The following is a 27389-nucleotide window of genomic DNA, read 5'->3' as shown; positions in this document are numbered from 1 at the left end:
ATATACTTTTTAATCGTCTTAATCTACTAAATTTAAGATCTATGTTTCCTGTATGGCGATTCGATCCGTTTCTATGCATCTGGCTTCTTTCGCCCGACTTATTGAGTACTGTACTGGAAACGTGGACACTTAATTCGGCTGAACAGAACCATTTTTCTGACATCACGGCTTCGGCCAGTGTAAAAACTCACAAGACTTCCCGGCTCTTACAATGGATTTAATGGAAAACCAACAACAAAAAACAAAGCAAACCAAAAAGATATTTGTGTATAAAAACAAAGCACTTTATTACAATTAGGCTGGAAAAACAATGAAAACACAACTACTTTACAAGTACAAATGTATTTTTTTTCACCGATATTTACATTCTTTGACGATAAAAAAAAAAAGAATTAATGACAAAACCCAAAGTACTAACGTACGTTTTACAGTGTATTTATCGGATTAAAAAAAAAAAAAGAATCAAAGTAAAGACTGAAGGAACGTGCACTACTCTCCGTTCAGTATCTAAACACGACAAAGGAATTTGACATGCAAGGGACTATTTAAGAATACACATATAGGACAACTCCATATCAATAAGCCTCAGATGTCCTGTAGGTTGTCTTCGTCAGGTTTAAGGTAGGACGATAAATGCGGCCTGTTGGTGAGCGATTCGTTTTTAGTGGGGTATTTTTCTTTTGTAATTAGATATTCAGAATGTTAGGAAATAACCAAGAAAGCCAACGGGCTGGATTTCCTGCCAAAATGAAATTCAAAGATCGGAACACAATACGCTGACTTGGTATGTAGGGTCGTGACTGACGGCGGGCTGCGAAAGAACACTTGAATGCGATCCGTGCGCACCGCGGGCAAACCATTGCTTGAATTCGCTCGCCCATTAACTGCTCCCCCCGCTGGGCTTGGCCGGCGGTTTGGCCCTTATGCCAGCCTGCCGAGCTTGACCTTTGGCGGGCTGCTGCGTCTGAACGGGCTGCGGCGCGGAGGATTCCTGCTGGGCGGGGCTGTGGGGGGGCGGCGTCTGGATCTGCGGCGAGGCGGCCGCGCTGACCACCTGCTGCTGGATCAGCTTCTGCTGAACAACTTGAGCTGTGGCGGCGCCGGCCGAAATCATCTGCACCTGGGCGGGCGCCGACGTGGTAAGAGTCACGGTTTGAGGCTGCGTTTGGATCTGAGGATTGACCAAGGGGAGACACGCGCTTACATGCTGCTTGTGCTTTTACACGAGCAAATATCAGCTCTCAGCCACACACTCTTTACTCATCAGTTCAATCCAGGGCCCATTGAACTCGAGACGCAAAGGGTTGATTTTCTTTATCGTAGTGGGGACACGACATTGACGTAATGCATTTCCTAGCTCCTAACCCTAAGCGTCGGAAACGATTGCCTAACACTAAACCTTACCGCAACCGTAACCCAATTCAAAGCAAGTCTTGACCCCCAAAAAGAGGTCTGGCCTAAATGCTCTCACGTCTCCAAAATGTCCTCACTATGTCGGTGGAAAGCGCAAAACGACGCTCACGAGTATAGCTGTACGGGAACACAGACACGCCTCCACGCGCTTACGCACTTGCCCACACAAACAAACACACTCACTCGCTCGCTCAAATTAAATATCCTTGCGCTCGCTCGCTTGCTCCCGCCCTCGCTCGCCCGCCCTCCCTCCCTCCCTCCCTCCCTCCCTCCCTCCCTCCCTCCCTCCCTCCCTCCCTCACTCACTCACTCACTCACTCACTCACTCACTCACTCACTCACTCACTCACTCACTCACTCACTCACTCAGAATGCTTTCGGGAAGCTTATACCTGCTGCGGAGAAGACACAATTTGCTGAATGTTAGCCACAGTGGGCTGCTGCTGCACTATTTGTGGGAGCTTAGCCACCTGCTCAAAAACAACAACAAGCGCCAAAGGTGAAAAGCACAAAAGGTGCAAGTTGCTCACGCATGTTCATTGCGGTACCTGGATTTGTTGAGGTCCAGTCTGTTTCTGCGTCTGGGCAATGGATGTGGTAAAAAACTGAGGCTTGATCCCAGTTTGGAGTTGCGTGGTGGTAGCGTAGGTGACCTTTTGTTGCTGCTGGGCAGGCTGGGCAGCCTGCACAGTCACCTGCTGCGTGCCCATCTGAGGACATTGGCAGAACCAAACACAGAATGCAAAGCTTACACAACCCTACTCAAGCGTAAACGTGACCAAACAAAACCATTTCAACTCATTTGGGAGTGGGGAAGGACTTCTGTATAGAAAGAGGATGTTAAAATATGTGACTGCAATAATGTGGTTGCACACCCATATAGCGTGGCACGTGCGGGAAGATGGATGTCTTCATCTTAAAAAAGGCAAAAATAAAGTCAGGAAATCTACCAAAGGCACACAAGGAAATGAAAGCGAGGTGAATTGAGGATGAATACAAGTTGTCATTCTTGGGCCATATCAAAAAAAAAACAAAAACAAAAAAAGTCATGCAAAAGATCAGTCAATGTACAGGCAAAATCAGCAGCTTTTAGTTGATGCAGACCTTGTTTACCTTCTGCTGCACGGCGGCCTGTCCTTGTTGCGGCTGTCCCGCCTTCTGCTGGGATGCCTGTACGGCCGCCTGCTGCTGCTGCTTCTTCATCTGAAGCAGCTGATGCATCTGCATCTGCGGGAAGGACGGCGTCAGCACGGGACCGCCTGGGCGAGGGGAGAAAGTTGGATTTAGAAGCCGCCGTGGAACTGACTGCAAGCGCAACAGGCTATACTCGGAATGTCTTGAGGCTGACGCGACATTGTGCTAACGTACCCGTTTTCTGGGCCTGGCCAATAGCCACGCTGATGCCGGCTACAGTGACCGGCAGTGTGGTGACGCCGGCCGACGACACCACGGCCGGTACGGAGACAACGGGGGGCTTGGTGAGGGTCATCTGGGCCGTCTGGCCCGCCTGGGCTTGAATCTGACCTTGCGTGGGTACTCGTGTCTGCAATGACACAACCACGTCTCTGACTACTTTCATATGCCCTCCATATTCAGGTTAAGGTCCAAAAATCAAATCGCTGAATGGGTACTGGGAGCTCCAATAAGACTCGAGGAAAGCAAATAATTTACAGCCCTGCTGAATGCATCTCATGGCTTTTTATCGACGTGTGCACACATTGTCCATTGAAGAACGTTTTATATTCATATGTACACTATATATTGTTAGACACCATTGTACAACTTACCAGTCTGGCCACCTGTAGGTTGGTCACTGTGGCGCCAGTCAAAACGGATCCGGGCCTTTGCGCCGCTACGGCTGCGAGCTGAGGATTAGCCTGCGCTGCCTGAGCGGGCTGCACTTGGGCCTGCTGAGCTCCTGCCGCTTGCTGGCCCTGAGCTGCGGCTGCCGCCACTGCTGCGGCTACCTGCTGCTGCTGTTGCTGCTGCAGCTGCAACTTATGTTTGTGCATCTTTAATAGTTCCTGTCAACACAGAGTCTTGTCATTAAATGACAAATCAAGTTTTTTTTTCTAGTCATACATCACAACTAATACGAACAAATCAGCTTCATAAAATTTTTTTTAAAAAAATGTAGAATTTACCTGGGGTTTGCTTCCAGCTTTGATCTGAGGAGAGGCAGCCTGCTGCTGTTGCTGAAGTTGTTGTTGCCGAAGCATCTGCAGTTGGGCAGGGGTGAGGGCCTTGCCTTGTGCGAGCTGCATACCTGTAGCTTGGCAGAGTGTGGCATATGAGGATCAGTGAAGGATAGAATAATAAAAAAAAAAAAATATATATATATATATATATATATATATATATATATATATATATATATATATATATATATATATATACACACACACACATACACACAAACACACAGTATATATCTCTAATTCGATATTAAAAGCACTCGTCAAGCACTGCCTTATTGCCTCTTTGTTGTCAACAACGGGGCTGCGTGGATAATTTTTCCGGCAGACTATGACCCGTTATGAAAAGGAAAAGACAGCTTGACAAGACAAAATGCTAAAGTATTTTAGCAGCTAATTGCCCTTTTGCTTGGTGGTGAGACAAACTGCTGGAACAAAACAGACTGTGTAATAGTTTTCTCCTTAGCTAAGCATGCACGTCCCATGTTTTCCTATTATGAAGAAATTTGTTTGTTTACTAAAGCAGGCTGGACTGGCTGTCTGGGCTGCATATCATCTTGATGAAAGAGACCATTTCTGATTTCACTTTACAGTTGACTGAGGATTTAGCTCTGACTTCCTTGCATCGGTTTTGTCAGCTAGGTGAGGACATGAGCGTTAAATCTTGCACCACATTTAAGTGCGCTTCAAGCCACGGCACACTTTGGAGCCACTTTTCAAGGAAATAAATGTTCAGCTCATGTTCCATTGTTATCATGGGTGAAATTTACGTTGGGTATGTAAATGCGAAGTGAAGGTACCTGCATGCATCCCTGTGTGTGTGTATAACCCTACAATCATGAATTGACTTCATTACCTTGTGTTACTTGAGTGACAAGTGGGCGCGTTTGAGCTTGGACCGGGCTCAGAGCTGTTGAAACCACAGTAGATGCAGTAACTGGGGTAACCGCTCGAACGCCTTGCCCTGTAGCTATGGCAACCACTTCAGCAGGAGCAGCAGCTGCAACTGCTCTCTGTTGTGCGTGAACCACCTGCGCTCCGGCAGCAGGTCCGGCAGACTGGTGGAACAAGAGACGGCACTTGCATTAGGACATCTTTTCTACACTGTGACATTTGTCTCATCATTATGACTCACAGACAGGGTGCCTGGTATGACTGGAGATGCCAGGCGTTTGTTGGCTTGGAAGGGACCTGGAGGCACTCCAGCAACTGTGTTCACAATTACGTTTCCCCCAACAGCAGCTGTGAGAGCAGACCAAGAGAAGGAAAATCAACTACAATGTAGGAAAAGGTTTTTTGGAGCTGGACGACGAGTCTACATACCAGCCTGGATGCTTGTGCCAGCTGTGGCGTTTTTGATGGCTCCAGCCTAAAAAGACAACAGGTATGTAGAGAAAGCTGCATGTTTTGGATCTTCCTGACATGGACAACTGTGAAGTAGGATTCATGGATCAATGCTCACCAGAACAGCTGCATTAGGAACAGTAGTAGCTCCAGCCACTGTGGCACCCTGTGGGACCTGAGCCTGAGTCTGACCGGCAGACGGGGTCTGGGTCTGGCTGGGTGCAGTCTGGGCTTGAGGAGCTCCGGCCTGTTGTTGTTGCGCCAGCTGCTGTGCCTTCTGCTGTTCCGCCAAGGCCTACAAACACACACACGCATTGTCAACAGCACATGACTGTACCCTGAAACTGCACTGGTACATGTCGCAGCACAAGTGACTGATTCAACACACACTTCTTTATTTACTGCAATTATTTTCTGGACTATAAGTCGCACTGGTATATAAGCCGCAGCAGCAAAATATGAGCAAAAAAAAAAAAAAAAAAAGATTCTTGTCACCGATAAGCTGCACTGGACTATAAGCCGCACATGAGATATCTATGCAGAAAGATGGTACATGGAAATGTCACAGTCACGGTATCAGTCACGGAGTCAGTCACGGAGATGCCAATATGCTATTGGTCGATTAAGGTCACCCGGTCTCACTCACGGAGATGCTATTGCGTCACGTCAATCACAGAAATGCCGATATGCTATTGGCCCAACGCCTTTATCTAGCTTGATGGCACAGCTGGTCGGGATGGAAGGAAGGAGAGAAAATCAGTGAAACGGAAGGAAGGAATGTTGTGAAGACTTTGCAAACTTTATCTGTTAGACATAGCTTCTAAAATTGCTAGTAGCGGTAAAGGAAGAAGTAAGAGGATGATGACAATAGAAACCAAGCAGGAGATAATAATAAAAAAAAAAAAAACTGACACCGTGACTGAAACAGTGACTGTGACATTGTAAGACTAATAGCATATTAGCGTTACAGTATAAACTTTGCGGGAAGATCTTTGCTCCTCTCCGTCTCCACCCAGCTCAAGTTACGTCGCTTTCATAGGTAAATGTTATTTTTCTTTTGTATATGTTATTTAATTTAACTGTACAGTAGATTATGTTACTCATTTTTAATATGTGTATAAAGTCGTGATGTTTTTACCTAAGGTTTTTGCACGCGTTGCACGCATTCACTAATTAACATAGGTTTGGATTGCCCGTCATACGAGCAGTTCAAGTTACGAGCGTAGCCGCTGAAAGGATTAAGTTCGTAACACGGGGCCCCACTGTATATATATATATATATATATATATATATATATTTATATATATATTTTTTTTTTCTTTTTTTTGTACTTGTCTGCTAACAGTAACATCCTCTCTTTAACAGACTGAACATGCATGCATATTTATTCCCAACATATTTATAGAAAATGGATGGATGGATATTTTCAACACCAACAGAATGCTGTTAAGTTAGATAGTTCAAAATCGAAATACTTCAATAGCCTTTTTTTTTTGTCTTCCTTTTGTCTTCCTTTGATAGATTATTTTAGTGAACATAGACAATCAACCATTCACGCACCCAATCACAACTAAGGACCAATACACCAGCCAGAAAGCCAGAGAGCCCGGAGAGAACCCACGCGGGCTTGGGGAGAACATGAAAACTACACACAGGAAGGTCGGAGCGAGGTGGATTTGGGTCCCTGAACTGTGAGTCAAATGTGCTAACCACTGCTTCACTGAGCCGCCAACAAATAAACAAAATTATTTTAAAAAAGCACACAATGAATTAAATAGACAAATCTATTGATTTTTTTGTCCAATAATCAATGAAAATAATGAGAAACTCTGCATTTCAATTTGACACTCTAGGAAGGGGCGCAAAGGTCACGGCATCAAGAGCATACATGTTGTATTAAAAAAAAAAAAAAAAAAAAAGCATAAGAGTAAGTCAAGCTCAAATTATGATGGACTGAAAGACAACCCTCCCCTCCAAAAATACAGTATGCTATAGAACATCTGCAGTAATAATAATTAAAAAAATAAACACAAATAATTAAATGTTGTCATCCTATGTTATTACGCTAATTGTCTATATCTTCAGTCTCAATAGCCACATGAAGTTTTCAAGTTTACCCATCATAAGGATTACAATCAAACTATATTAAAATAATGAATTATTTTTATTATTATATGCTATTATTGCATCATCTGATGTATCATGTAAGTAATATAGGTTTATATACCGATAATTAAACAATGAGCGATGCGTTACAATGCAATTACTTTTATGTCCACTTAAAAATGAAATTCCTCTAAATTATTATGTCCGATACCACCGACATTGCTTACCTAAAATTGGACTGGGAACACATTTATTTTGTTAGCATATGCATAAATAAGTATTCTGATAAAAAAATGATAATTTAATAATGTGCATTTAAGACATTAGTGCCTCTGTAGACATTGCACATATTAAAAGAGTATTCTACATATTTATTGGTTTCAAGAAGCATATAATTAGTAAGTCATGAGAGCAGGCTCTGCTTCTCATCATGTCCACTGGGCTACAATTCAAAGCAACAGAGCAGGGGGCTGACTTCAAAATCAGGGGAGAATGTGTACATAAATGAAACGTGTGGCCAACACTTTCAATTTTTAGCGATACTATCCATCAGCTTTTGCTGCCCTGGAGTATTCACGAACATCAATCGTGGAAAATTTTCAAATTGTTCACCAGCAATCTTGACAATTACCTTTTTCTCTTTAGCGATCCTCTCAGCACGTTGAGACGCCACCTGAATGGGGGGGAGGGGCTTGTCGTAGCTTATCCCACTGGACAAAACAAACAATTCTTTGAGCTCTTTGTGCCCTGAATTATTGTAATCATAAGTTACAAGACAGTTCAAGTAGACATTTTACCTTTCTGCCAAAACAGAGGCATGCTTGGGATTTTTCTGGAATGGATTCATGCCTAGCCTGTAAAAGGAATGGATTTAGGTAAATGCGATCAAAGATTAAAAAAAAAAAAAAAAAAAAAAGAAGAATGAGGACGTTCATGATGTCTACTGCTGTACTCACAATGGTTTGATGGGCGGGCTCCTCTTGCTTGCAATAATTTTCATGAGCTCAAAGCGGCTGTTGTAGAGCTGAATTTGAGTGGCGCTGTCATCTTGTGTGTAGATTTGACAGGTCCTTAGTGGACGGCTATTCTTAGACTAAGAGTGAATAGAAACCCAAAACACACACACAAAAAATAATAACAAATTCAGTGAACCCAATATTTCAATGATGACCAAAAAGAGGGGAGGGGGAGAATACAGCACCTTGTAGATGCTCTTTGTTTTCTTCTTAGGATTGGCCTCATACATCAACTGAAAACGGTTACAGATATTGTTAAAAAATGACACGGTAGTTTCAATATCCACTTTGGCAGTAAAAGGACAGAGAAGCTAGACTACCGTACCTTGCCCTCTTCTCTGGGAATGATGACATTCTCATAGCGGTTACGACACTGTTTGGGAGAACGGTAGATGCGACTGCAGGAGTTCACCACATCACTCACCAGATCCCAGTTGGGCGTGTGAGCAGGAGACACAATTGACAGATTCAAGGGCAACTCCAGCAGTTGTTTCACAGCCTGTGACAAGCAATTTGACTTGGGGTGAATAAAGGTCAATTGTCAACTTGTTTTCACAAGATGTAGGTCAGTCAAATGATGCTCAGGTAAGACAGAAGTCAGTTACTTGAAGCAGAGCCCAGTCTTCACTGATGAGCCACTCGGGGTTGTCCTGACCAGCCTCCATGGCAGGTTTAATCAGTGAGGGTAGAGGCTTAGCAAAGGGTGCCTGCTGCTTGAGAGAAAAGTTCTTTTTCTGCTCTTTCCCTTCTCTGCGAACCTTCAGCATGCTGGCTTTTTCGAAAAGGGAGCGTGGTGGAATTACTGTTTCCCCGTGGCCCTTCTTCTTCTTTCTGGCTGCTGCTGGCAAAAAACAAACAAACAAAAAAACAAAAAACAAACGCTTGCTTGAAAACAGAAATGTTCATCTAAATGGTGCTGCAGTAGGAAAATAGCTTAATCTGGCAGGGTTCCTCGTGTTTAATAAAAATTACAGAACTCCGAATGCCAGGTTTTGTGATCTAAAAATGAGAACAAGATTGATTTTAAAAATTTTTACATTGTTAAGGTGATCCCTAACTTGGACAAATCAATTTATTTATTTTTATCTTGGAGGGATGAACACTGTTAATTGAAGTGAATTGCACACAAGTGTGCATATCTTTTACAGCGGAGATGTGGCTGTGATCAGAATTGAACTATACCAATCAAACTTTTTATTGAAGCCCACACATAACCGCCACTCTTTAAAAGGCATTCAAGAAAACCCAAATTTGAATTCTATTCTTCTAGACAGCTCTTCTTTACTATTTTGGCTTTCTAACGGATGCCTGAAAGTTTGTGCTCATATTGACCACTTTTTCAACTGTTCATAAATATTGGCCCCTTCCAGCAGAAGAAATAATCCCCAAAAGATGATGTTGCCACCCAAATGCTTCATTGAGATTATGATGCACTTTTGTTCTCCTTAGCAATGTTGTGCATGCACCTTTAGGGGCTTGCATCATGCTATTATATTTTCCGCAGTTGACAGACCATTTGCCACCATAGGCAGACTGATTTATTTCTTATGAAATATGAGTTATTTTGGGGCTATATTTCTCACCTGAAAATAAGATGCCTGGCTACCTTAAACCCTACCTCCCACTGTGTGGATGCTTTGCCCCTTTTTATCACATACATGCACACATACAGTACCTTGTAAGTGCTAAGTTAGTTTTATTTCCAGGAGGTAGGCAAAAAAAAAAAAAAAGCACAAGCTGCTGCCTATGGTCCATTAAGTTAACAGGTGTATTATGATTTGTGAAAAAATGGTTTCTTCATGAGTTTTGCGTTTACAAAATATCTCACACGTCTGAATAATTCTGAATATAGATGAATACAGCAAAGATTATTGATTAATGATTACAGTGACCATTACCTGAGGGGTCCAGTTTTAGTCTCTTGTGCTCCTTGCGAATGTAGATAGGAGGGAGCTTAGCCTCAGGAATGGGGGTTGTGTCATACATCAGACACATTACTGAATCTATGTAAATATCATTGTCATCCTGTGGTGGTGTTGGTGGAGTCCAAACCTATGTTGCAATAACAAGTAGGAAAAAAAAAAATCAGTGGAGAATTGCCAAAACAAAACACAGGGTGGAAAATACGTTCGCTATTATAGTGATTAAAAAAAACATACACCCATGCCCACACAAATGAGGTAATCTCTTACCGGCATGATTTCCGTATGTCCATCCTCTGCATTGAATATATACTCCTGATAAACATTTTTTTCCAATAGTGTTAAACATAGCAGAATAACGAGTTGTGAAAAGTAAGATTTATTGAGAACCCACCATGTTGTAAGCATCCTCTCTTGTGTAGGTGAAAAGCTCTTCAACTCCCTCCATAAGCTGCCGGCCCTGCTCCTCTTCTTTTAGTTTCTGCTGCTGCTTAAGCTCCCAGCCTCTCTTAGAAGACTCCAATCGCTCCTGAGCAAGATGATATGAATTGAGTCACAGATATGGTTATAAGCACTGGGCAAAATTTTACCTGTGTCCCAACTATATTGTTCCTTCACACTTCATCTTTCGCACCCTTGGTGCTTCTTGGTTTTTAATTAAAAAAAAAAATAAAAAAAAAAAAAAGCTATATTGCTGAGAGACGTGCTGTGAAGGTTGACTTCAAGTTGACTTTAATTAATTGCACATGCCAAACATTAAGAGAGGAGCCCGTCGCTGACTTAACAAGATAACGAAGCAGAGTTCACGCTCGAAATTACAATCGATCACAACAGTGTTCTGTCCTCACTGTATTGCTCTGGCTGTGTGTGTGCGGTGGAGGCTCCCTGCTGGAGGCAAAGCCAACAGCTTGGACAACACTGGCCAAGCAATCCGTCAATCAGCTCACGGGCATCCTACAAGACACGTGAATGACTCCTGGCCAGGCGGCAGCCAATCACACGTCTTGTAGGATTGTGAGTGAGCTGATTGACAGACTGCCTGGCCAGTCGTATTCAAGCTGTTGACTGTTGAGGACAGAGAAGCATTCTCAGAGTGAAGCTCACACACGAGTAAGACACGCAGCAGAATCAGAGCCGTGAGAACGAAGGCATTGGGAAGATGTTACCCAGGGTATGTTTGCAATACATTGGCATTTCGAGTATAAACGTTGCTTCTCTGTTAGTATGTTTGGTCAGCTACAGGCTCCACTCTATGTCTGAGGGGCATTACTCTGAGGGCAACTCAGGTCCTCTGTGTACTGTAAAAGTACAGTCACTGTATAAGGTTTGATAATTAAACATTTAAGTAAATATGTGTACAGTGGGAATCTTTGTCTTTAATATGTAAAGTATTAAATCCTTTGCACATTATGGAAATTCTGGTATCTAAAACACATGCATGAAAATTCCTGGGGGTTGGAAGGCAGGTTCTGCCTCGTTGATTTCACTTTTCATGAAAGGTTTACAGGGCCATTAACAACAACAACAAAAAACAACAAGGGAACACTGAATGTCTATGGCCAAAACACTAGGTGGCAATGATGCCCAAATAGCAGAGGGGGGATTTTACAACAGATAGGTCCGTCATTTGTTAGTTCCACCTTTGCTGGGTTAAAGATTCAAACAGAGTCACGTTAAAGTGTTCAGATGCAATAGAGGTCTGGTCTACTTATTGCCAAAATTTCAAATGAAAGCTCAGCAACAACCAGTGGACAACATTTAATTTGTATCTCATGTAACCACAACCACACAATTTGCATGCCTTTAACTGTTGTTACCTTGAAAGCAGTTTCATCGTCACTGATATGAAGGTACTCCAGGTAATTCAGTGCATATCTTTCAATTGGTGTGAGCTGTTTGAAACACAGAAATTAAACATTTGTGATAGAAACACAATATTAAATGTGCTTCTCTCAATGAAGGTACCTGTTCCATGACTGCATTTAATTCCTCAATCTCAGTAGGCTCTTCTTTTGTCTGGCTCCCTGACTCATCAACCAGTTCAGACTGCTTGACTGTTATATCTTCATCCTCTGTTTTCACAGCAGCTGCTTCGGGTGAATCCAAGTTGATGCTTTGGAGAGCTTGAATGTAAGGTCTTGCAACTTTTGGAGAGATGGTTTCAGAGGCTGATGGCTCCTGATGAAGCACAACAAATTCCTCCACCTTTTCCCCTGAGCCAGCCTCCACCTCAAACAAATCCTGGATTGTCCGCTAGAATAAGGCCACACAAGAGTCATCTACCATAAGTGATCAAATGAGCATGACTTCTGTGCAAAACAGAAATGAACAGTTTTCCGAAGCCTCAATGTCAAAATAATGAGTTCATCTTACTTGTGTGAGGAAGGCCAAAGTATAATCGGTGCCCTGTGCAGCCACCTCTCTGATTAGATCCTTGGTTCCATTCTTTAATAGTTTCTCCTCAATTGAGTTCCCACTCTCCAATCTGAGCAAACAAACATGAGAAAATCTTGGTAAACTCCAAGCTTGTTAAGCTCGTGAAACAAACTACTCTGTAAAATAAGAATTGATGAGCTGGCACTAAAGAGATCACCTGTAAATGTGTATATCCTTAGCGTGCCCAATTTTGTCACACCATTCCAGGGTACGGGCATCCATGCTAGGATTTAGGTCTGTGTCATAGAAAATGATGGCATCTGCATCTAACATGGTTCCAACTGTAGAGCAGCAGTGGTTTGTCAGGATGCAGCAGAAAATCTGCCTGTTCCTGTTAAAGGTCCTTATGGCCTCCTGCAAGAAGACCAGCATGTGAGAATGGAGAGAGAAGGTGTGTGTATGTGAGGAGGGGGGAGGGGTGGAGGGGGAAGTGGTGGGAGCAGCAGGAAAGTTTTATCTATCTTGATGTGCGCAACAGTTTTGGGCCCTGTAAGGCATAGAATCCAACAGGGAGGGAATTGTGCACAATAATATGTCCCCTAGAGCCAGAACTCTGCACTGTCACTGGGAGGTCCTGGTGTTAGACAGGGACGCGACAACCTAAAAAAATCCACCACAGTCTATGACAGCAGGGATTAGCTCTAACATCACTGTATGGTGTCATGAGGTCTCTATTTCGAAATAGTATGATATTACTCATCCTAAATTCACAAAACATGTCAAGAGATATGTATTGCCCGTCACAAAAAAACACAGTTGTTGTTTTTTTGTTTTACCTGTCGTTCATCTGGACTGTAGCTTTCATCTACACGCACATAAGTGAGCTTCCTGTAATCGAGGAATGCCTCCAGGATATCAAGCATCTTCACCATCTGAGTGCAGATGAGGGCACGGCGATTGTCTGACCTAAGCTTCTGCAGCAGAATGGCCAGTGCTTCAAGCTTGCCTTTGGATGGGGAAAAAAAAAACAAAAAAAAAAACACCATTAATAATATTTTTGCATTTGCCTTTCACCTTCTTTATGCCCTCCATTTGGGAACATATGGCAAGAAAGTTGCAACCTATCGGTATATAAATGTAACAGGCAGTCAAACCCAACTAACCTGAATCCATCTGCATTAGCTGAAGATCCAAAGAAAAGAAGTGATGTCTAGCCACCATGTTGTACATGTCACAAGTATGAGGAGCAAAATATTCCTGTAGCTGACTGTGGAGTAACCTCTGTTTAATGATGTATGGGATGGGAGGATTGGTTGGACACAACTGAGGAGTTGGTGCAACAGCTTTAGGTACCAAACATACCAGCCTAAAGGGCGACAAAGGGAGAGTTTGAACTGGAATTAAAAAGACAGGATGATTGGAAATAAAACTATACATAATTTCAACTGTAACTGTGTTTAAAAGGTGTGCTGTGTTTAATGGCACTTGAGGTTTCACAGGTAAGTAAAACAAGAAGTACCTTTTGAAAAGATGGTTGTTAGCCTGCATTCGGTTCTCAACAGAGTGCAGGGTTGACTGCAGTGCAGAGGCGGTTGCCACACAGGTATTCTGGGCTCTGACGCAACTCTGCCGACCCACCCACATCCATCCTCCAGCAGTCAGAGCAGAGTGACCAGGCTCTGAGCTCACAGTGCATGTCTGCAACAAGTCTAACCCGTATAAAACTTGACGGCTGCAACGTCGCTCGTTTGCTTCAAAAAGAAGTCTTAAACGCTGCTTTGCCTGCCGGGTCTTTTCTTCCGAGGACTCCTGAAGGAAATTATATAAAAAAAAAAGTCATAAAATGTTTGGATTCATTAGAAAACTTTAGAAAATATAGTTCCTTGTACTTAACGTACGTTCTGTACCTGTGAGGAAGCAGCGAGCTTGTTAGAGGCTGCTGAGGCATTTGTAGTGACACCTAGTCCAAATAAACTGTATGAGTTGAAGGACATGTCCTCGCAAGTCACATACTACTGCTAATCTTTGCGTTAAAATCTGCTTAACAAGACAAGCTGCATGATGTGGAATGGTAATGGATGAGTCACCTTGTTGGACTGTTGGCAGAGCTGTATGAAGTGCACTGGGTGAAGCTGTGGCATTGGCGTTAGGGACAGCTTGTGCCATTGTTTGCATAACCATAGAACCTTGTGGTCTGATGATTTGCTGCCCAGGCGCTGACACAATTTGTAGAATGTTTCCTAAAATCGTGATATATGAACAATTACAACGGATGCTGTTTTGACCACATTAAAAGATGAGAAAGAGAAAAAAGGCTGTCTGCTATTATTGCGCAAACATGTGAGCCTGAAGATGGTGCAGAAGTAAAATGATTTTTTTAGGATAATGGCTGAGTAGTACTAGGAACATTAGTTAGTGATGACAGCGCTTGAGTGTTACCCTCTTAATACAATACATGAATGTATTTTAGCACACAACTTTTGAAGCAAAACAAACAACTAACAGCACAAATTTAACAGGGTCTATGCCATTTTAAATGTACCTTGGAGTTGTAAGGGCTGTCCAGTGGTGAGCTGGCGGAGTTGACTGGGGGACAACGTAAATTTGTTGCCCTGAAATTGCAACGTGACAGGAGTCTCTGGTTGGGAGATACGATTCTGAGTGGCAGCTATGTTGGTCAGCTGGGCAATTTTCACTGCATCGCCTCCTTTAATAAAAAAAAAAAAGAAAGAAAATTAAATAGAAAATATATGAACATAAACTTTACAAAATGAAATACTGTGCAGATCAAAACGTGGGTTGATGAGTGAAGAGTTTTTCGATTTAGAATAATAGACAATTTAGAAAAATAGAAATTGTCCATTAAATTCATGGAGTTTTAAGGAAGATGCCATACTGGAATAAGGAGGTCTTTCTTTAAAATGATTTGCCAGAGTACTTTTATTTTTTTAACAGTTTTATCATAACTTGGTATAAGTGAACACTCAAGAGTTGAGTACTCTCTACAGGTATTGGTGAAGGGGAAAAAATAGCCGTATCAAACATCACTAGGCCTTATTTCTTACCTTGAGTTGTTGTAGCGGCTGGAGTGGTGACAGGAGACTTTCCCCTCGTCTGTGCTGAGGTGGATGTAGAAACAGAGTTGGTTGTAGCAGAAGAGCTTGTCTGAGGGTTTTGTCCCACTGCACTTGTCATGGCAACTAGCCGACCTTCTGGCTTTGTCCCATATTGAACAGGTTGGAACAATCTAATAAGGAAAGAATTACACCATCTTGTGACTAACCTTGTTGTATTACATACATTTAAAAAGATCCTTTCAAACCTCATTGGTTTTATTGGGCATGGCTTGGGATGTGGTGGTGGTTCAGGACCACTGTAGATCTCCTCTATAAGCTGTAATGTGACCTTCAGTTTGGGTATTGCTTCTTCAGTCTGATATCGAGTCAGTCGATTCTCATTATTGATCAAATCAAAAAGAGAAAGGTTCTAAAACGATAAATTCATAGAAAATAGAAAAAGCAAATAAGTATAAGTGTCAAATAGTATCATGTTGAGTAAAATATTGTGATAAATCATTCGTAAAGTACTGCACCATGAAAAGAGGAAAGAGTAAAGAAAAGAACATTTATACTTGTCATAGTGTATCAATTTTCATTATGAATTTCATTATTTTCAATATCGGATTTGAAAAATGATGCAAGCAGTATTTTTGAAAAGACAGTAAGTGAGCTACAGATGAATAAATCCAGTTTAGTTTGCCTAACTATTTAGGAACACCAGGGCAAGTACTGTATACTGTATGCGAGAATGTAAGTACAGACAAAAAAAAAAAAGTGTATACTTTGCTTGAGTCATTCTGCATTGCTTCCAGAATGAGTGATGGGCTATTATAGGTCAGAGGAGCACAGAAGTAGGAGCTGCTTGTCTCTCGAGGTACAACCAAATCTGGGTGGTTGCACACACGCTGCAACTGCATCAAGACCTGAAGCACGCTGACAAAATGGCCAGTTTTCAGGGCTTCCTGGGTTCTAGAAAAACAACCAAACAATGGACATGTTCATTTACCAACATTTGTTCTTGTAGTTCCAGCTGCATTCATTAATAATCTAATTAACCTAATTATTAGGTGATTACAAACAAAATTTCTGGTGTACACTAGCGAAAATTAATAATCAAGACTTTATTGAATCTTTGCCCTTTTGTTTATTTGTGGGGTGAAGGGCTCTAATTTCACTATTTAAAAGGACTCTGATTTCACCGTTCTAAAATATCCACTGTTTGATCTTGGTGTCGTTATTACTTAGCAAGCCCCCTCCAAGGTCTTCTGCAATTGCACTGCTATAAATGTTCTTTAAAGGAACAATGTCTAATATTTACAGACGCGCATATACGCGCACATCACGCGCCTTCTACATGTGCACTACGGTGTCTTAGAGAGACTATATTTTGCAAGCCGAGGTCAAGCAAGCACGAGAGCGAGCGAATACGCTATGGGTTTTAGTGCACAATAGAGCGGAATCTACATTACTTGGCCAAATACAGTATATGGCAACACTGGTTGTTAATTCCAAGAACATTAACAAAGAAGCCCCAGCCAGAGGTGGGCAGTCCATCGGCACTGACGAATGAATGACACAAGCGCTTTTTCTAAATGCAAACACAAATGCACTCTTACAAGTCACACAGAATGCAGAACAGTGATCCAGGAACACAAGGATTAACAATGTACAGCATACGCAACAGGCTGTACAACAGCTGCTCTTTCTGGTCGTTTGCTCCAAAGGTAAATTCTTGTTGTATCTTTTGCAGGTGTTTTCTTTTGTGTTTAGTGGGTGAATTTAACCTTCTTTTCCCGCCGTTTTTATTTGTGGTTAGAAACTTATTCAGCCGCACACACACACACACACACACACACACACACACACACGCACACACACACACACACACACACACACACACACACACACACATATATATATATATATATATATATATATATATATATATATATATATATATATATACACACACACATTATGATGTGCTACAACATTTATTTGCATGTAATTGAAATGTATAGAGGGTTTTTAAAATGAATAACTCTAAAAGTATTACACACTGGGGCTTTGAAAACACATAAAAATGTTCAACGGGATCCATTCTCACCCAGGTTGAGTAAGGATATCCTCATACAAGATCTTCTGTCTACAGGAGAGGCGACACTTCAGGATGTGCTCATACTTTTTTGGCAAATGCTTTTCCACTTCTCTTTTGGAGCGCCTCAGAATGAATGGCTGGATCATCTAATGGTGAAAGTAAATTTTGTTATGTAGTAAATTTGCTAGTTTGTTCAATAAATCCAACACTGTAGAGGTGTTTAACTGTGAAGTTCCTCTCAGTATGACTATACTGACCCTGTGCAGCCGAATGACAAGTTTATGACAGAAGTCTTGATTTTGGTCCGTGCCTGCCTTAACAGGGAAGTCAGAGTAAGGCCTGGTGATTCCTGGCATGAGGAAGTGAATCATGGTCCATAGCTCCTTTAGAGTATTCTGAAGTGGAGTATTAATGAGGAGTAGCCGCTGCTCACTGTAAAATTCATAAATAAATAAATACTGAAAAAATATTGCCTTAAAATATCAGTTAAAAGATGGTTGATTCGTGAAAACATGATAAAGAAAAATAACTTTGATCACTAAGTTCACCTTGGAAGAGCAAATATGGTTCCCCAGTGTTTTTCTGTCATATTTTTGATCATCTGCACCTCATCCAGAACCAGGTGTCTCCATTTTTGCCTCAGAAAATGACTGCGATCCTTCATCAGAAGTTTGTACGATGTTACACAAACATGGTAGCTGTTTGTCTCCCGCCACCTCTGGAGATCAGATAAAACAAAATGATACAAGCATATTTTTATACTGGCATTAAGTAGTTTTGTATGTCACACAAACACACACCGTTCTCTGGAATTTACGCTCCCTCTCAGTTCCCAAATACAAGAGTATTTTTAGGCCAGGACACCAGCGCTTGAATTCCACTTCCCAGTTGAGCAATTTACACGTCCTAACAACAACGAGGTGGGGTCCCCAAACACCTGTTGAAAAATAAAAACATGACTTTATTTTATAAATACAACATTTCTTGCAACCAGGTAATAATGCTATTAGAAGCTTACCCTCTTGGCCAGCTAAGTGAGCCATGTAAGCGACGGTTTGAACAGTTTTGCCGAGGCCTGTCTCATCAGCAAGGATACCATTGAGGTGCTTCTTGTATAGCTTGACCAGCCAGTCAACACCAATTTGCTGATATTCTCTCAGTGCGCCGTGTAATAAAAATGGTGCAGGACTATGAGTCTGGTGAAATAAAACAACTACTATGACAACCAAAAATATGTGAAAATGTGTTTTCAAGTGTCTATCAGTCTTACCGAGGAAGTCGTTTTGAAGGTGCCCTTTGGCAGAAGGAGCTCTGTTGCAGCAGCAACTTCAGATATGTCTCTGGCATGTTTCCCATCAGAACTGCAAGAAGTGGTCTTGTCTGGACCACGGAACTGGTCCATATTAAGCAATGAGTCTATGTGCACTGCCTCAGGAGGACTGCTTACAGGACCCATTATTGCTGAAAATTACAAATATTTTGTAATTTATGAAGAATGAGCATATACACCATCTTACACCTACACATAGCTGTTTGTACTCCCTCTAAAGGAAAGAAACACACAAAAGTCAATGAAATACACTCAAATTGGAAAAAAAAAAAGAAGAAAGAAGCATGTCTGGATAATAATGTCTGATCTATCCACAAGACACACTTAGGGAAATTTCAGTCACAGTAATTACAAGCTATTTCAGTAACCAGTGTGCTTTTTTTTTTCTTTATTAACATTATCTACACGTGTCAAAGGGGAATCCGGGGTTGCGAGAGAGTAAAAAAAAAAAAAAAAAAGAGCACGCTGGCACCTTCAGTCTCTTCATCATCCTGATTACTTTGAGGACTCGGCTGAGGCCACTCAAAACCATCAGCGTAGGCACCGGCATATTGCTTCCTTAAAGCATCCAGAGGCAATTCAGCTATGAAAAAAAATGACAAGAAAAGCATTAAAAGTAAGAAATACAGATTTAAGTTAATTTGTGACAATGATTTTAATGCAAATCGACTTCACTGTTCAGAGTAAAAATGTCAATCTGTTCCAGCTGACTAAAATGACATGAACGTTTTTCTAAGCACAAGTAAATGCTAGATGTCAAGTCATAGAAACCAAAAGCACGGAGGTTCAACTTTAATCACTCCCTTTTTTCAGTCCACTCGAACGACATATCAGAAACCTGCTAACATCTAATATTTTGGCTTACAACACATTAAAATGTGGCCAAGCAACAGCAATTATCATAAAAAACACTCCCCAGTCAAGTCTATATAGGCTAAAAAAATCCAGTGAACAAATGAATCATGCCACATTCCAAAGAATTTTCAGAAGAAATTAGAAAAAAAATATATCATTCAAATCTCTCAGTCCGGAAAAGGTTACAACATCATTTCCAAGGCTATGGGTCTCAAGCAAACCACTATCAGAGCCATTATCCACAATGGAGAAAATCAAACCCACACAAATCAAAAACCTTCCTCCCCTTTGTCGACCAACAAAGATTACTCCAAGAGTGCAGCGACGACACTCAGGAGGAATGTTCTGTGGACTGGTGAGTCAAAAACGTTACTTTTTTGGTGTGTAACCTGTTACATCTGATGTTAAAAATGGCACAGCTTCTCATAAAATCAATAATGCCAACTGTAAAGCATGGTGGTGGTAGTGTGATGGTCTGGGGCTGCTTTGCTTCCTCAGGACCAGAACAATTTGCTGTTCTATTGCTTGCTGACGGAAAAAATGTTTCTGCTGTTAATCAAAAAACCTTGAAGACGAACAGCCGATCATTGTTTTGCACCCTCAAATTCATGCACTTTTGGATCATGCAGCAAGAGAAAGATCCAAAACGCACCAGCAAGTCCACTTCCAAATAGCTCAAAAAGTACAAAATTAAGGTTTTGGAGTGGCAAAGTAAAAACAAACAAACAAACAAACAAACAAAAAACGATATATTTTTCCAATTAAGATGATTCTGGACAGACAGGCAAAGTAATATTATAATACCATCTTTGGCAAGGTCAATCAACTCTGCTTTGTAATCAGATTCTCCTTCCATAACCTCTTGTTCTTCTATTGTGCTCTCTTCATCTAGAAAATGTAAAAAAGCAGTCAGTCAAATGTACGCTTGGGAATTTCACAGCAAAATCTATCTTTAAAAAAATATTTCTAATTGAAAAAACTACAGTTAAAAACATACCAGCTTCAATACTCAAAGGTGAATTCGATTTTCGTTTTTTACACACACTGTGAAGCTCCTAAAAGAAGAACAAAGGCACAAGCTGTAATATGTGATTTTATAGTGCCATATATGTGTTCAGGCAGAGAACATACCTCTTTATTAGCTGTCTCTCCAACAGAATGACCTGGTACGATAACAGTTTGAATTTGTATGATGTTCATTGTGTTTTTACTGCAGACATATGAATTATGAATAAGCCATACCTGTTACTGATGCCTTCTGTAGGCTAAGTGCTCTAATCTTCTTTTCATTGATTTCAAAGTGTAGTTTAATTTCCACAACCTGACAAAAAGTTATACATTTCAATTTGTTTAAACTGGATCTCTTATGAGATTGTTAACAATGTAATTGACACAAACATCGGTCATTTATTGGTCAATACAACTTCAGCAAGCACACCTGTTCAATGTTAGACCAAAAGAATTCCACCTCTCTGGCAATTGTGCTGGCAATGTGGCGAAGATGGAGTTCCTTTTCTTTCTTTGACCTCTCTTCACTTTTTCTCTGCTCTTGATGGTAGCGCGCACATGTGCGTGCCAGCTGAAACAGTCAGAAGACATTCTGAATAAACATATCAATTCTGGAGACGCAAGACATTTTAACATTTCACTCATTCCATTAACTGTACCTTTTTTGCCACCGCCTCTTTCCATCTCCTCTCCTGGGCAAAGTCAGCTGCCATCCACTGCATCTCCTCCAGGAGATAGTCCCAGTGGGACTTTGGACGAGAGGCCTCCACAACTTTGGGAAGCCTGCTAGCTGACCATTGGCCATCCTTTCTTAGCTCAGAGATGCGTTGATGCACTTGGCTCTCCTAAGGATATGATACAAAGAAAATGAACTCATTCAATGCCAGCGACATATCTTCCCGTTTTTTTAAAAATCCGGACATTAAATCGCAGGTACTTAAGTATGACATTGATGCTTACAGTGAGTACATTAAAGGGACAATGTGTAAGATTTAGACCATTTTTCATTAAAAAGGAATAAATTATAAATTTCAATGAGTGTGTTCTAAATGACCAACAGTATGTTTGAAATATAATAATAGGTCTAGCTAAATCATTAAATTATATTACATGGGGAGTGGCACTCGTCCGGAGGCTGCCATGTCTGTAATAGCTGCAGACAACGGTAAATGCAGCACCTCCTGCTGTTCGTAATGAAAAACGGTCTAAATCTCACACATTGTCCCCTTAAGGACACTGCAATTTTTTTTCCCAATTGCAGGACTAAGAATGGTTATACTGTATAAACTAATCTAAGGAAACTATTGCAAAGGATATCATTTGTACCCAAAAAAAACTAAAACTTACCATCTTAGCCTGCTCCACTTGTTTATCTTGAGAAGCCTCCTGCGATGATGACTGCATGGTCGCACTTTGCCCAAAGCCACCCATTTTAACACCAGACATTCCATTGGTTCCTGTCAATTTGGACTGGGTGCTTGGGTTTGTAGTGGCAGCAAGAGGGCGTAGAGGACTGGTTGGTTGAGGGGTTGGTACACAGTTCGAAGTCGTGATCGGCGTAGACGACATAGAGGTGAGTGATGTTGAGTTGGTCATGAGTCTTTGAATGGGCTGAGTTGACTCCGCACTAGGACGGCCAAGAGTCACCGTCTATGGGTAAGGACGATAAGATAAGATTGGGAGAAAGTTTGACTACAAACATAAATGAGGCATATGCATACGTCTTCAGGAAGACTAACCGCTTGCCCTGACTGTAGCATTGCTTGGTTTTGTTGCTGCTGGGGTGGCAACTGGATCTGAAGACCTGACTGCATCTGCTGTTGGAGCTGGACCTGGAGTTGTGTATGGGGATTTACTGAAGCCATGATTGGACCACCTGCCTGCACCTTCACCTGCCCTTGGAGCTGACCACCAGGTTGAATAGTACTCTCCACAATCTGTGTCTGCTGAGGCACTGTGACTGGCAGGCTAGTCATTGGGAGGGCTCCTTGTGACAATCTGCCTGGCAGCTGAGGTGGCGGCGTATGTAGGCTAGCTGCATTCTGCACTGGAGGGCCTTTGGATGGGTCGTACTGTTGCTGATTCTGCTTCTGTCCTGCAATCTGGACCGCTTGAGGTGTAGGCGGCATTCCGCCTAAACACATAAAAACAAAATTATAGGACAAACAAGAGGATGATGTCAAAAGAAACAAAGATGCTTGCATTACAGAGTGTGCCCTGTAAATATCTCTTGAGAATATAAAGGATTTTAATTAATTACAGGTGTTTGGTAGCTTTCCCTGAATAATAGACTTTAATGGTAACTTAAATAATACTAGATTACTTTAATTGGAGCTCCTGAGAACAGTGCCAAATGAAATCGATGAACTTGATTGAAAAGAATACACTACTTCCTGATGATCATAACATAAACTAACGGCAAAATGATTACAGAAGAAATGAAATTAAAGTGGTCATCTACATGTCTCTCAAACAAAACATTACATTGGTTAATGCAAAAATCAAAACATTGCATTTTATGTTGAATGTGGTTAAAATGTCAAAAAGTATAGATGCATTGAGGTTTTGAAAGAGTATTTATGTTAAAAAGGAAAGGAAAATGGGGGAAAAAGAAAAACGAAGACAGCAAAAGGAAAACTAAATATACAAAGCAGACACACAAAAACGGCATGTTTCACATGCATGAAAGCGATGTCATTCTTGCAGTATCCAAGGCATCTGAATGCCTTTTATAGCAGCAAAGCACAGAGGTGAGCGAAAGGACAAACATTGGGTCTTGCAGACAGCAGGCCTGAGCGGAGCTGTGCAATCTAAAGCAGCGCCTGCCTTACCTCCCTGCACGTCACACCACCAACACCTGGCCCTGACACACCCACACCATCACAATCGCAAAACCCTGTGCGGTGAATGCAACTCCTCCATATGATTCCCCTCCTACTTAGACTGAGGGAAAGAAGCCAAGTCAGAACAAAATGCCATGAAATAACATGAAGGGAAATCAACTCAATGTGACCATGAGATACATAAGGACACTTAAAGAGGTATCGGAATGATGACTCAGAAACCTTTTTGATGATGTGTGGATAACCCAAGAGTGAAAAACTTGCACAAAAAATGGCAATGGCGAACCAAAAGACAGCGTGACAACATATGGGAGTCATTTAATGGGGAAAACCCACAAGAAAGTGTGTACATTCCCACTGGATTCCCACTTTCTTTGATCCAAAGGCAGTTCAACAAAAATAAAAATGAATAATTCCATCATCACATGACAATCTGTTGAAAAGGTAACTCACAAAAAGAAACAAAGAAATGGATGACAGAGAATGGGCCAAAAACACGACAAAAGGAAAATGATAAGACAAGGCATCTTCCCAGTGTGTGACGGCTATTCTTCACAGCCGGAAAATCTTCTTCCCATTTCATCCTGACAGAGAGATGGTGTTGGTAGCACTAAGCCTGAATTTCCTGAGGAAGGACTGCTGAGAAATCCAGCATCTGAAGAACAGCTGATTGACGCTGCTTGGAGTTTATTTGTCAAAGGCGAATGTTTTGCCTCAGATACTTAAATCTTCGTCATGTGACTAAAGGGAAGCATCCAGCAGCATTAGAAGAAAGGAGGGCCCAGTAGTAGCACCCCTACCTTGCACAGTTGGCATAAGCTGCTGGAGTGGCACGCCAGGCGATCCTAAAGGAGCTACACCAGGATGCTGGAAAATCAGCCCATGGCGACCAACGTCAATCCGGGATCTTTTAGCCTGATCTGGGATTTAAAACACACAATACCCTCATAACGGAAAAAAAGGAACTCTGCACAGGGCAATGACCTTCGGAAGACCTCACAGGCCACCTCTCCTTTCTTGAAGGAAATACTTCAACATAGCGCACTAGTAGAGGATGCCAAATATCTAAAAGCAGAAGCGATTAAAGGGATAAAAGAAAAGGAACAAAAAAAAAAACAGAAAAAACAAAGCAAACGGGGAAGGGAAAAAAGCAACAGACAAGCGTTTACAATCCTCGCCCTACCTGCTTGCACCATAGCCTGTTGCCTCTTGAAGGCATCCATGTCTGCAGGGTTAGCAAGTGTGCCAGCTGGCCCTTGGAGTCCCTGTTCCCACGAGAAATTCAACGGAGATGTCCTTGTTAGGTATGGGCAATCCACTGCAGATAAGTGTTTTGCAAAAGGATTGCATCCATTACCTGAAATTGCTGCTGGGCAGAGAAAGCTGCGGATACATTGGGAGGAAGCTGTGTTGCTATGGCAACGGGTGTCACAGCTTGACCATCTTTTCCTGTGACAACTTTTACCTGAGAGAAGCAAAACTTTTAAAGAAGGACTATTCAAAGAAGAAAAATGTAAAATCACAAAATTACAAAAAACGAAATACCTCATCATTGATAACCTTTGACTGCTCTTCCTCTTCCTCATCCTCCTCCAGGTCCAAGTCGTTCTGTCTTAAGTAAGTATACAAAGGAACACAGGGCTTCTTTTTGAAAGCCAAGTAGTCCATCATATTTCCTTGAAGATGTTGAAGAAAGAAGAGTTCTATCAGATACTCTTTGAACACCTCCTTTAAACTATCCATCTTCTTGGCATTGTGTTCCAAGCACTGTTTGCGGAGCTGGGCTATCTCTGGAGTAGACGGAGCAACCTCCTCTAACCTCTTGGGAGCCTGTTTTTTGACCGTGCCTAGTGCAGTGTTCGTGGCTGCTAGAGGCATGTTGGTATTTGCTTGAGATGGGCCAGTAAGGGAGGGGCTGGGGGGTGGCACGGTGGAAGGTACACTAAAAGATGCTGTGGATGTGGATCCAACTGCAGCTACGACAGCCTGCGAACTCTTATCGAATATCACAGGGCGTGCGAGCTGTCCTTGTATGATGCTGCTGATCTGTGGAGGTAGGTTAGAAGTGGTAATGTGTCCAGGGCTGCCCAAAGTGGAGAGAGCAGTGCTGGTAGCCACAGGACTTTGAGGCCCAAGATGGTGAATGGTCCCTCCAGTCTGTGAATGAGGCTGAGAAAGACGGCGTTCCCTTACAGAACCTGGTGCTCCTGGGGAAGACAGTTGAATCTGACCAGGTGTCCCGGGTGCAATCTGGGCCAAACCTGTGCCATCCTGGTATACAAAATGACCACTTCCCGATGGACTGCCTAAACTGATTTGCCGCACTAACATACCCGCCTCAACGAACCGTGTTGGACTTTGTCCGCACACACTAAGAGCGGCTGTGGGTGCTCCAGGCCTTGTGACGCCTTGCAGTGTGACTGGGCTATGCTGTGTGGGACTTTGCGGTTGCATGGTTTGGGGTAAAGGAGACGTGACCTGGATGTAGGAAGATGGAGCAGGCTCAAACCTCCATTGTGATGTTGTATGTTGGAAGCCGGGGGATGCTGGGTTTTGCAGGGGAAGTGGAGTTAGCGTGATTGGCTGGTTGCCAGTTACCATTTGGCCCACATTTTGTAAAGTGATGTTCATGTTCTGACCAGTGACGGGGCTCCGACTCATGATTATCTGATAATTGGGAGATTGAGGAGCTGAAGGGCTCGCAGCGGATGAAAATGTGGTCACAGGAGACTGAGGGTGAGTAACTGTAGTTTGTTGCTGTGAAGCCGCCATGGGCGCTTGCTGCTGATCCTCAACTTCTGAGCCGCTAGCAGACTTGGATCTCTGGAGTTGTCGCTGAATGTTCTGCGACCCACTCCCATGGTGCATCGCGTGACACTCTTACACTAGCTGGCTCAGTAATCTGCGGAGAGAAAAAACACATATGTGCCAATGGAAGGTTTTGAAATATTCTTCTTCTGCAGGTTTTTCGTCAAAAGCATTATTTCAACGTTCAGTATTACATCCACACCAGCACCTAAATCTCATTTGGGTCTCAATAACATGAGAGGAGATGTTATGTGAAACGTAATTTTACGAAATGATAAGATCTATAGCATCCACAATTGTTTTTATTGAGACCAATATACTTGTTTTGGCGATCGTGAGATAACAATGTTATTTCACTTTAAATTGCTATAGCCAACACCGCATTAGTATTATCGGTCTCAATAAGTTGGACACATTACTAATTTCAACATACTAACAATTTCACTGTGCGGGTGTTTCTGCAACGCTTGTCCAAAAAAAAAAAAAAAAAAAACGATATCGCACAGACGCGTAATGATAGCGATAGCAACCCGGTGTACAATTCATTGAAGGATTTTCTGTTATTACACCCACGTGTTTGCCAAATTTGATGGTAAGGATTTAACGATAGTGCACATACACCGTATATAATATAAAGCCAGCCCTAGTAAAAGGCTACGTGCACTATTTCAGCCCAAACAACAACCCTCGTTTCGGTACGCATGCTAGCAAATGCTAAGAATGTTAGCATGTTATTGCTAGAAGGCCAACATTTACGACTAACACATTAAACCGTATATACTATGATACTTACATGGTACTGGTCTTCTTTCGTCGTTCAATATTACCAACCTCATCTTACATCAACGCGAATGTAGTAACAAATGTTATACGATGAACATGAACGTTACAATATTGCTAACGGATATTCAATGTTTGAAGCTAATTTCATTGAGCAACATGGCGACCAACGCGACCTATAGCTTAACCCGGTTGTACTTGTGTTTTACAGGAAGTCCAGTGCGAGCGTAACGAC

The 27389-nt window shown here is 42.0% G+C and overlaps 1 protein-coding gene and 1 non-coding gene across 7 annotated transcripts; both read right to left on the bottom strand.

Annotated features, from left to right (window-relative positions):
* Window positions 1-202: 202 nt before the first annotated feature.
* On the bottom strand, window positions 203-27259 carry ep400 (E1A binding protein p400). Of its 6 annotated transcripts, none has more exons than XM_088417422.1 (52): window positions 27168-27259; window positions 25112-26468; window positions 24924-25031; window positions 24750-24831; window positions 22463-22857; window positions 22071-22373; window positions 21383-21568; window positions 21154-21294; window positions 20958-21036; window positions 20847-20878; window positions 20713-20770; window positions 20520-20603; window positions 19333-19443; window positions 18801-18991; window positions 18549-18726; window positions 18331-18467; window positions 18079-18248; window positions 17788-17962; window positions 17540-17676; window positions 16215-16401; window positions 15696-15859; window positions 15439-15620; window positions 14916-15080; window positions 14461-14613; window positions 14272-14333; window positions 13893-14182; window positions 13537-13739; window positions 13210-13379; window positions 12591-12787; window positions 12371-12482; window positions 11963-12250; window positions 11815-11889; window positions 10392-10526; window positions 10268-10312; window positions 9974-10127; window positions 8681-8916; window positions 8401-8574; window positions 8261-8308; window positions 8016-8152; window positions 7857-7913; window positions 7691-7769; window positions 5071-5247; window positions 4932-4977; window positions 4744-4850; window positions 4465-4666; window positions 3558-3685; window positions 3201-3437; window positions 2782-2956; window positions 2518-2672; window positions 1962-2123; window positions 1806-1883; window positions 203-1171 (listed from the first exon to the last, which is right to left on the bottom strand). In XM_088417422.1, exons 2-52 carry the CDS (start codon window positions 26432-26434, stop codon window positions 881-883), a joined length of 8961 nt encoding a protein of 2986 aa, XP_088273548.1. In that variant the 5' UTR covers window positions 26435-26468; window positions 27168-27259; the 3' UTR covers window positions 203-880. The 6 variants fall into 6 exon arrangements, with proteins under 6 accessions (XP_088273548.1, XP_088273563.1, XP_088273584.1 ...); XM_088417437.1 differs by having other exon boundaries at window positions 3558-3679; window positions 27168-27258; XM_088417458.1 differs by having other exon boundaries at window positions 14281-14333; window positions 27168-27258.
* LOC148430018 (small nucleolar RNA SNORA49) lies at window positions 12898-13026 on the bottom strand. Its single transcript, XR_015867980.1, has one exon. It is a non-coding gene; the product is annotated as a small nucleolar RNA SNORA49 (small nucleolar RNA).
* Window positions 27260-27389: the final 130 nt, after the last annotated feature.

This window comes from Hippichthys cyanospilos, chromosome 1, assembly GCF_059441005.1.
Source record: "Hippichthys cyanospilos isolate Australia breed blue-spotted pipefish chromosome 1, RoL_Hcya_1.0, whole genome shotgun sequence".
Classification (NCBI taxonomy): Eukaryota; Metazoa; Chordata; class Actinopteri; order Syngnathiformes; family Syngnathidae; genus Hippichthys; species Hippichthys cyanospilos.
The sequence above is the reverse complement of the archived record's forward strand: the minus strand, read 5'-3'. Positions and strand labels throughout refer to the sequence as shown.

Excerpts from the sequence above, each read along its gene's own strand:
- ep400 (XM_088417422.1), bottom strand. The coding sequence starts at position 26,434 with ATGCACCATGGGAGTGGGTCGCAGAACATTCAGCGACAACTCCAGAGA. Across the intron at positions 20,604-20,712 it reads ACCTTTGAGTATTGAAGCTG|ATGAAGAGAGCACAATAGAA; the intron begins GTATGTTTTTAA and ends TACATTTTCTAG. Across the intron at positions 11,890-11,962 it reads TAAATGCAGTCATGGAACAG|CTCACACCAATTGAAAGATA; the intron begins GTACCTTCATTG and ends TGTTTCAAACAG.